Source organism: Bidens hawaiensis, unplaced genomic scaffold (genome assembly GCF_021521415.1).
Source record: "Bidens hawaiensis isolate Kalapana, Puna unplaced genomic scaffold, B.hawaiensis_p1.1 tig00027112_1, whole genome shotgun sequence".
NCBI classification, from domain to species: Eukaryota; Viridiplantae; Streptophyta; class Magnoliopsida; order Asterales; family Asteraceae; genus Bidens; species Bidens hawaiensis.
Genome location: NW_027494379.1, coordinates 96,385 through 106,931, shown reverse-complemented (window position 1 = coordinate 106,931; position 10,547 = coordinate 96,385). Strand labels below are relative to the sequence as shown.

Genomic DNA, 10,547 nt, shown 5'->3' with positions numbered 1-10,547 from the left:
CCATTGGAGATGGTCTTATATTAACAATTGGTAATAAAGGTCTAATATTAACAATTGGTAATAAACAGAAACCATAAACGTAACAATATAACACGAGCATTCTTTATAACGTACCTTAAAAATCACGTTCTCTTAACCGTGACCTTTTTCTTGACAAGTTTTTTATCTCTTACACCATCATACAACAGTTCATATGCATAATAAGTAATACAACTCTTCCTTAACAAGTCCTCCACAACAATCTTTGGAGCTGCAACCGCTCTTTTATCCGCTTCAAATATACTCTTTACAGCATCTGGGACAACATCTTTCTCAACCATGACATGAATAACACCGACCGCTTCACGCACTCTATGCTTCACACACAGACAATTTATCACCTGCCCGAATGTACCAAGTGTCGGTATAAACCCGTGTTTCAACTTCTCAAAAAGAAACTTGTAACCATTGTCAACGTCTCCAGTTTTGCAAAACCCGTCAATCATACATCGAAATGTGTAGTTATCGGGCGCGCAACCATGGTCAGGCATCTCATCAAACAGTTGGCGTGCAATATCCATCTTTTGCTTCTCACCAAAACCTTTAATCATGATGTTGAAAGTGGAAGTCGTGTGACAAATGTTACGTCGGTTTTGTTCACGAAACAGATCATATGCGCGTTCAACATCACCATTCGCACAAAACCCGTTTATCAACGTGCCATAGCTAACTTCATCCGGATTCACACCACTTTTCTGCATTTCGTTAAACATTCCGACCGCATGTTCCAATTTTCGACATTTACACAAGCTTTCAATCAACGCGTTGTACGTAACCGCATTTGGAACAAAACCCTTGTCCACCATTTCCCTAAAGGTTCCAATCACATCATCATATTTAGCACTCTTGCATAGTCAATTTAACACAGTGTTATACGTTATCGTGTCGGGTGGCACTTTATAATACCACATGGTATTCATAACTTCAATCGCGTGGGTCATCTTTAACTGCTTACAATAACCATCAATTATGGTATTAAGCGTGTAAATATCTGGAATAAAACCTTTAGCCAATGCATCCGTCATGAGCTGATCAGCATCCGACACGCAACCCATCTTGCATACCCCGTTAATCAGTAGATTATACGTCCATATATCAGGATAACATTTGTTGTTTGTCATTTCCTCCATGAGCTCCAATGCTTGCAGAATAAGCCCTTGTTTCGATAAACCTTTGATCAAAGTGTTGTACATGAACGTCGTGGGCTCCACGCCTTTACTCAACCCGTCTCGAAACACACCCATGGCCCGGTCTATATCACCATCTTCGCAAGACCCGTAGATCAACGAGCAATAAGTAAACTTATCCGGTTTAAACCCGTTGAAAACCGCATCGTTTAAAATCTTGTAACCTTTTTCAATCATACCAAGTTCGCAGTAACCGTCGATTATCGCGTTATATGTGAAATCATCTGGCTCGAGCCCCTGATTAATCATGGTTTTTAACCACCGTTCGGCCTCCACAACCTTTGAGTTCTTGCATAAACCGCGTATAAGCGTGTTAAATGTCACCACATCGGGCGTCAACTTTTCTCTAGTGGCACAGTCTAACATTCTTGCAGCCTCGGTGATCCTTTTTGCTTTGCATAGACCTATGGTGTTCATGAAAAAAACGGTCAGAAACCGAGAAAAAACCAAACTGAAACAAAAACCAACGCTCTGGTTTTTTGTTTATGTAAAAACCGAACTTACGGTTTCGAATTTGTTTAGGCATGTGATCAAAACAGAAAGAACCGAACCGAAATGAATTTGCATATTATCATTCTTTTTTTAAGTAATTTCTAAGAATTTAATAAATATGTAGCTCCCAAATGTATAAAAATGGTTATTAGTTAACAAAATGATTTAAAATTTTAGACCCAAATTCATTATTTTGGGCCAAACTTTTTTTCGGCCAAAATTATCAAACTCAAATAGCAAAACCAAAAAAATCGAAACAGAACCAAACCCAACCCAAACCAAACCAAACCAAAAAATCGAAACCAAACTGTTTTCAAAAATTCATAAACCAAAAAGTTTCGGTTTTAGCCAAAAAAAAACGAACCAAAACAAATTTATTGATTTTCATTTTTTATTTTATATTTTAAGTAATTTCCAAGAATGTAATAATTATGTAACTCCCAAATGTATAATAATCAATTAGTTTTTAGTTAACAAAATGATTTACGCCCAAATTCATTATTTTGGGCCAATTATACTTTTCGGCCCAAAATTTTTAACCTAAAATGGCAAAACCGATTATACCGAAACCGAACCAAACCCGACCCAAACTGAACCGTGAACACCCATACAAACCTTGAATAAAGATATTAAACGTGTAAACATTCGGCGACAACCCCAACTTAAAAACCTTCCCAAACAACCTCTCACTCTCCTTCACATCCCCTCTCTTACAAACAACATGCAACACCTTATTAAAACTCACAACATCCGGAAAAAGAAAACTCCAGTCTCTCAAGCATTTCATCAAACACCTTACGCGCACCCGCCCTTTCGCCTTCCTCATACAACCCACCCACCACCGTACAATACGCAACCGCATTCGCCTCACACCACCGACATATTATTCAACAACCTAACCGCAGCCACAACCCGCCCTTGTCGACAAAACGACTTAATCCTAATAGTATAAGTATAAACATCACCAACAATATTATTATCCTTCATCCTCATATAAACCTTATGAGCTTGATCATAATAACCAAACTTGACTAATAAGTTCATCATCATATTATACGAATGCACACCGGGTGGACAGTTATAGAAATCCATCCGTTCGAATACGTTTACGGCTTCTTGGATCTTATTATTCTTGCCGTATGTTTTCATGGCGAATATGTACGTTTGTTCTAGCAGTTGTAGGTGACCGTATTTTTTATATTGATATTGTTTCGCATTTCTGTGAACATGTTTTCCATTAGCTCGAACTCTTGGTGGGTGCCGAGGGTTTTGATTATGCGGTTGTAGGTGGTGAGGGTGTGGGTGAAGTTGTCGGTGTGTTGGACGGAGTTGAAGATTTGTAAGGCTTTGTGTGGGTCGGTTTGGTGTTGGAGTACTGCGGCGACGTGTTTTGTGAGTAGTTTGCGAGTCATTGGATATGATGTTGTCGTTTAAGGTTTGCATACGTAGTATTAATCGAATCGAATAGTGTTGAGGTGAGTGTCTAGGCAGCTGGGATTTTAGATTTTGGTTTTACTAACGGAAATAATAGTTTGAATTTGTTAATCGAATTCGAATCGGAATCGGAATCGGAATCCAAATATTTTTTATACATAACGAGTTTGGTCGGTTTCGGTTACTTTCATTATGGTACCGGATTAAAATAACAAAAAAATATATAAGCAATGAGGTGGGCTAGTGGCGTCGGCAATGTTGTAAAAGTAAGTCTACAAGGCCGAGTACTTCTCGAGTACTCGTTACAAGGTCTGGCGTCGAGGGGAGTTCCTTTAACTCCGCCTAGTTTTTAAGAATTGATCAAAGGTGGTTAACATGAGCCAAAATCGCCTCTAGTTTGTCAACTTGAGCCGATTTTACTTAAGAAACAAAACATAATTCATATTTCTATAATAATTAAAAAAGAATATCCCTTTTTTTTAACTAATGATTAGAAATTTTAGAATAATTTAGTATCTAAAAATGTATTTATCTTATTTATATTTAAATTCACTTATTTTGTTATAAATATTGGTAAACTTATGATATTTATATATAATAACTAAAAGTTGGTTTTCTTTATATTTACCATTTCCGAGTACTCTCCAAGTACACCAAACTCCCCAGTCGGCCGCCTAGCAATTTTTACAACATTGGGCGTTGGTTGGTAAAATATGGCGTTTTGATAAAACCCGAGTGTTATCTAGTAAAATACCAATGATAATAAATTATTGAGACAGGGTTCAAAACTAGATAGAGGAAAATCTGTATATACTCGGGAGATAGAGATGTTTCTCATGTATTATCAATATATCTCAAAGTTTTAAACAATATATACCAAATTATCAGAGACGTAGGGAGATACTCAAGAACATAAAAGAAAACTAGAAAGAACTCTAGAGAGAATATTACTGAGTGAAGATATAATGAACTGATTTTATTTCTTTCAAGGGATGTCTTACAAGTGAGGAGAAGTCTTCTTTTTATAGGCAAGGAAAATCTAACTTCATAAAACAAAATAAATAACAAGATACATAATTATTTAGACAACATGGATTAATTAAAGCTTACTAGCCACAAAGTGATTAGATTCAAACCACACACTTAGAACAATATTAAGACAATATTATACAAAGATACATAATTATTAAGAACTTTTAGTAAGAACTGAGGAGGATTACCAAAAGATTGCCATTAATGGTAATTTGGCTACGAGTAAGTCAATGTTAGATTGATTATCATAAAACAATAAATAGTGTTATCATTTTTGCACTAATAATTATAAAAAGATGGTAGTTTAGAAAGGTTAGGTCAAGTCACTTGTTTTTTATACAGATAAATATTTATTTGTTTTTTGTACGGGGTATGGTATTAGATGATACTCGACTCCGAAAGACTCAAATCAAAAGTTAATAGTCTATTTGTTTATTTTTCTTTGAGTAAAGTGTCATTTCTGTTTTTGTGGTTTGACAAATAATACGAATTTAGTCCAAAAAGTTTATTTTTTGCATAAGGACCCTCCACGTTTCCCAGTTCTGGCCAATTACATCCAAATCACTAACCCCGTTAAATTTAATCGTTACGTCATGAGTAGACATGTCTTTTCACTCTTTCTTTATTATAATACTTACTTCAGTGAATTGCGGTTTTCGTCCTTGTGGTTTGTCCATATTTAAGGTTTTGGTCCAATAGTTTCAAGTTTGCAATTTTCGTCCTTGTAGTCTCATTTCACTTACAATTAAACCTGAATTTATTAACCTCGTTAAGTCTGGTCGTTAACCAATTTGTGTGCCTCTCACGTGAAGACCAGTTTTGTTGTTCTTCTCCCCAAATAAACCTTGGTCCTAATTCGCAAGGCCCTCTCACGTGAGGGGCTGGGGTGTATTTGGGGGGAAAGGAAAAAACAAGGAACAAAACTGCCCCGTCACGTAAAGGGCATACTTATGGGTTTAACGACCAGTCTTAATGATTAGGGAATTCAGGTTTAATTGAAAGTGAAATGAAACCATAGAGAATAAAATTGCAAACTTGAAACTATTAGACTAAAACCGCAGATTTGAACAAACCACAAGGACGAAAATCGCAGTTCACTGAAATACGTATTATAATAAAGAAAGAGTGAAAATACATGTCTACCCCTGACTTAACGATTAAATATAACGGGGTTGGTGATTTGGATGTAATTGACAAGAACTGGGAAACGTAGAGGGTCCAAATGCAAAAAATAAACTTTTTGGACTAAATTCGCATTATTTGTCTAATCACAAGGACAAAAATGACACTTTACTCTTTTTCTTTATACCCGCACCCAAATATATGTCCCAAATGCATGAATGAGTAGTTTTCTACGCCCGTAACAATCAAACAAAAGTCATACGCAGGTTTCTAACAAAAACAATGCGACTTAAAATATAAATTAAAAGACAAACGCGTGTTCGCTTACAAAATCACTAGGTAAAAACAATTCTCCTAGTCTTAAGTTATAGATCCAGCAAAACCATCACAAACATATAAAGTTTAAATAGTAACAGTGTGCAATCAAAAGACCGATGTAGACAACATGTTTAAAAACCATAAAAGTTTTTTAAGGACTAATATCTCAATAAGAAACCAGACCCCTTTGACCACCAGGTGAACCTGACCTTGACCGGGACCTGGTTTCAGCCACTTTCTTAGGATGCTTACGTGGCGACAAAGATGGAGACCTGGAGATAGATCGTCTGGGTGATGTCACCCTCGGTCCAAGACGAGATTTCAATTTGTCACTAATGTTGGCCCGTCTTTCAACCGGGCTTGGGCTGCGCCCATTTCTGATGCGTGTAATGCTCCTGCTACGACTCCTTCGCCTATACCTGCAAAAGGGCAAAGTTGTCATTCCTTCTTTTCGCATACACCCGTTTCAAAACAAACCATGTTTGTGTGTGCGCGCGCGGGTGTGTGTGTGTGTGTGTGAGAGAGAGAGAGAGAGAGAGATAACCTGGCAGGGCTCCTGCCTCTTGGCGGACTTCTGTTACGTGGTGGCGGGGAGCGATCAGAATACCTTCTAGAATTTGGATATCTGTTATCATAAAATGTAGCTTTTGTGATCATATGTATATGTATATGTATATATGTATATAAATCAAAATTGCAACTTGTAGTACAATATATCAAACTTGATAATTACCTGTCATGATACCATCCGCGAGCATAACCAAACTGATGAGATCTACGTGGGGACCGCTCAGGGCTAGGCGTGCGATATTTCCGTGCAAAGGAATATTCCTTAGTGAAACCACGCCCTTTCCTAATTCGTTTTGGAGTGCCATTTGGAGATCGGCTTCTTGATAAGCTTCTTGTCTTCACTTGATCAGTACTTTTCGGTAAAGATTTAGTATCTTCCGGAATCCTTGGGCTCCTTGTAACCCTATTTGAAGTTGGGCTTGCACTTCGTTTAGATTGGCTCCTTACAGGACTTTGATCACCCCTTATGCAAAATAATAATAGAAAAATAAATATCATGCATAGAGAACAACATATGTGAGCAAGTAAAGGAGTACTTGGATGTGTGATATGAAACTAGTTTCAAAACGCGCATCCAATCACCCCTAAAAGTACATCATTACAAGAAAATATCAACAAACCTGGATTTACTGGAGTCGTATGAATGCTGACGTGGACTGTTAGAAGGCTTTTCAGATATAGCTTCCTTATCATTGCCATTTGTAACAAGCACCTTGTCCTTTTCTTCTGCGGAATCATATTTCTTTGAATCGGTATCCTTACGCACCTTTGCTTCAGGAACTTCTTTCCTGACTACATATGTAACACCAAAAAGTCGGTACTATAACTAACAAACTAAATTAATAGCAATAAGATTAATAATAATAATAATAATCATAATAATAACTACTTGGAGGCTTGTTTTTAGCCTTCACAGCACGCCGGCGGTTTGCTTTCCCGTCATCAGAGCTGCTACTGGTACTCCCGCTTTCTGAATCACTTGAGCTATCCGAGCTCCTAAAGTCAACGTCTATAAGTTAGAAAGATGACACAAAAGAAAAATCAAAAGTAATATAAAAAGCATACCGTTTTGACTTCCGCTTTGACCTTCGGGAAGTCAAGCCTCTCCGTTTGCTCTTAGTCTGCTTGTCATTTCTCTTTTTTGACCTCTTCTTACGACGTCTCCCGTCACTAGAACTTGAAGAGTCTGAATCAGACTCTGAGTAGGAATCACTCTCTGAAGAATAAGAGTCCGAATCGGAATCGGAATCTGATTCAGATGATGAGTACTTCCTTTGTTTTTTCCTTTTATCCTTGGCAGTTGATCCCCTCCGTTTTTTAACGCGGTCGTCAGAACTTTCATCCGAACTCTCGTCAGAAGATATTGCTTTCTTCCCAGTTTTTTTCTTTTTACCTAAAAAGAATGGTCAAACACGTCAAAACAAGTTCGGTCAATGTGTTAACATGATTACAGAAACTTTATTAATACAATACCTTTATCAGACTCCCTCGCATTGTTCTTTTTATCTTCACAAATTTCACCACAGTCTGCGATTTTTACCAGCCCGGAGGGTTTTCCATCCGCTGTTCCCAACTGCTCCATCTTTTTAACAGTTTCCATTCCTTTTATTACCTTTCCAAATACAACATGTTTCCTAACATATAAACCATTAAACAAGCGTTAATAAAAACGACCCTAAGAAATTTAGTAAAAAAATACTTTTAAAATCAACGTTTAAAGGCGTATGTCATAAGTTTATAATCAATTAACTAAATCTATTATTTGATTATAAACGTACAGTATAAGCTCTTAAATGTCAATTTTGGAAGTACGGTTTCTAAAAAGAAACTGACTTGATAAATACATTCAATTAATATGCAATGTGTCCTAATTATAATGATATATTTATAACTTTTAATCAGTCAGAATAATGAATTACCCATCAAGATGCGGCTGACGTTTGAAGATTATAAAGAACTGGGATCCATTTGTATTTTGGCCGCCATTTGCCATAGATAGCATACCGGGCTCGCTATGATCCAGTTTAAAATTCTCATCTACAAAGAACAGATGAAAGTGTTAGTGCTAACATAAATAAGTGGCAATAAATAAATTAAAAAATATAAACATGAAAAAATAAAATGAATATTTCTAATAATGTACCTGCAAACTTTCCTCCATAGATGCTTTCTCCACCGGTGCCTGCAAACCATATAAAGATCACGATTCACGCCTTACAAATCTGGCATGCGGATGGAAGCTTAAAAAAAGGCTTCTTCACTCTTATCAATAACAAGATTTAAATAAAACACATACCATTTTGTTTTGAGAAATCGCCTCCCTGCAACAATGAGAGAAAAGTTATTTTACAGTTTTTACATGAACGTGTGTAAGAGCATTCTAGGGGTGTACACAAGCCAAGCCTCTCGTGAGCTATTCAAGATCGGCTTGTTAAAAGCTGGAAACAAGTCAAGCTGGTAAAATTACTAACGAGCTGCTGAACCACTTGTGAGCTACTCAAGATTGGTTCGTTAAAAGCTAGAATCGAGCCCAGCTGGTAAAAATGTAAAATTACTCACGAGCCGAGCCACTTGTGAGCTACTCAAGCTCAGCTCGTTAAAAGCAAGAATCGAGCTGAGATGATAAAATTATTCATGAGCCGAGCCACTTGTGAGTTACTCAAGCTCGGTAAAAGCTATCTGGTGAAATTACTCGCAAGCAGAGCCGCTCGTGAACGACTCAAAATCAGCTCGTTAAAAGCTATAGTCGAGCTAAGCTTGTAAACTACTCAGCCGAGCCGCTTGTAAGATACAAAATATTGGCTTGTTAAAAGCTAGAATCCAGCCGAGCTGGTAAAACAACTCACGAGCCGACCTCAGCCGATACGGCGATGCATGCCAAGCTCGAACTCTGCTCGGCTCATTTACACCCCTAAGATTCTTCAAGCCTATCAAATATTAAAAATGCCAATCTGAAAGTAAATTCGTTATCTTTTTAAATGAATCCCTATATCTAAAAAAAACCTTAATTGCACAACTTTGAATATAATTTGCAAATGTGTACTATTTGATCAAAATAAACATATAAAGTTATAAACATACTTGAGCCATAAATCCTTTAATAATCCGATGAAACACAACTCCTTTGTAATGCAACGGTTTTCCAGTAGTACTTCCAATTCCCATTTCCCCTACACATATAATAACCACATAACTACAACATTCAACGCAAACACACGTCTTTTTCATAAACTACACTTATTCAGACCGCACGGGTCAGCAGTCAACACGCACCTGTGCAAAGTGCTCGAAAATTCTCGGCCGTTCTCGGCACAACATCCACAAAAAGCTGCAATTTTTAAGCCATTAACTTCCATAACATTATTACTAGAACAAGTTTACTAAAACAGCATAACGAACCTCGATTACGAGCCGTTCAACCGGGCTTCCATCGATCGACACATCCAAAAACACACAAGGGTTTTTCTTCTTACTCATTTTTCTTCACAATGCAGATCCTAAAACATACAATTAACATGTAACTTAATATTACATAAATAAAATAAGATCTAGCTAAACAATGAACATACAATTAATAATATAACATTAAAACCCTAAACCCTAAATCATGTTATAAGTATGTGTTGTGCACATAAACCCTAGGCTCAATTGAAATTAAACACGATGTAATAGTTAAGCAAGTAGAGGCATAAGTGATGCAAAAGTAAGATATAGAAACTCACCGGTGGATGACGGCGGCGCACGGCGGAATATGATGGCGAGTCCCAGATTCTTTTTTGCCTTCGTTTCGTTTGTATTTATTTATATTTCATTCACCAAAAAGTTTAATATTTTACGTCATATATACACATATATATATATATATATATATATTACTATGTTGAACTCCATGTATTACACAAATAATTAATTAAAATTTTAAACTTTAGCCATTAAATAAAATACAGTTAACAAAATGATCATATATTGTTAATATAATTAAAATTACACAAATATTTTATAAATAAGTAAAACCTTCCTTGTACACTATATTTGTGATTATATTGGTCGGTATACATTGTTTATCAAAAATCAAAATCTTTAGTTCATGTTTATTTGTTACTCTAGATAAGGTAATATACAGGTCTGATTATAACTCTTCCATGTGACAAATAAGGTTCTTCATGTATATACCAACTCTAGATAAATAATAATGTATCCGTGAAACTAACAAAAAATTAATGCACATAAAATATATTAAAAAGTCAAAACTTTTGTTTAGAAGAAGCCAAAACTTGTTATAGAATCTTGATGCAACATGGAAATTAACCAACAAATACGAATGCCGTGTTTGGTTCATGTGTACGATATAAT

At 36.3% G+C, this 10,547-nt stretch overlaps 1 protein-coding gene and 1 pseudogene across 1 annotated transcript; both read right to left on the bottom strand.

The window, feature by feature from the left end:
• Positions 1-62: 62 nt before the first annotated feature.
• On the bottom strand, positions 63-3,130 carry LOC143574808 (uncharacterized; annotated as a pseudogene).
• A 2,356-nt stretch (positions 3,131-5,486) lies between these two features.
• LOC143574795 (peptidyl-prolyl cis-trans isomerase CYP63-like) lies at positions 5,487-10,009 on the bottom strand. The gene is made up of 14 exons (XM_077059324.1): positions 9,917-10,009; positions 9,594-9,691; positions 9,468-9,522; positions 9,276-9,364; positions 8,491-8,515; positions 8,338-8,376; positions 8,114-8,231; positions 7,668-7,828; positions 7,260-7,587; positions 7,084-7,190; positions 6,815-6,986; positions 6,358-6,657; positions 6,169-6,249; positions 5,487-6,043 (listed from the first exon to the last, which is right to left on the bottom strand). Exons 2-14 carry the CDS (start codon positions 9,669-9,671, stop codon positions 5,791-5,793), a joined length of 1,806 nt encoding a protein of 601 aa, XP_076915439.1. The 5' UTR covers positions 9,672-9,691; positions 9,917-10,009; the 3' UTR covers positions 5,487-5,790.
• Positions 10,010-10,547: the final 538 nt, after the last annotated feature.

Bases quoted from the DNA above. Each gene is read 5' to 3' on its own strand.
- LOC143574795 (XM_077059324.1), bottom strand. From the start codon at position 9,671: ATGAGTAAGAAGAAAAACCCTTGTGTGTTTTTGGATGTGTCGATCGAT. The intron at 8,377-8,490 runs GTATGTGTTTTA...TATGGTTTGCAG, and splicing joins CGATTTCTCAAAACAAAATG to GCACCGGTGGAGAAAGCATC. The intron at 6,658-6,814 runs GTTTGTTGATAT...ATTTTGCATAAG, and splicing joins TACGACTCCAGTAAATCCAG to GGGTGATCAAAGTCCTGTAA.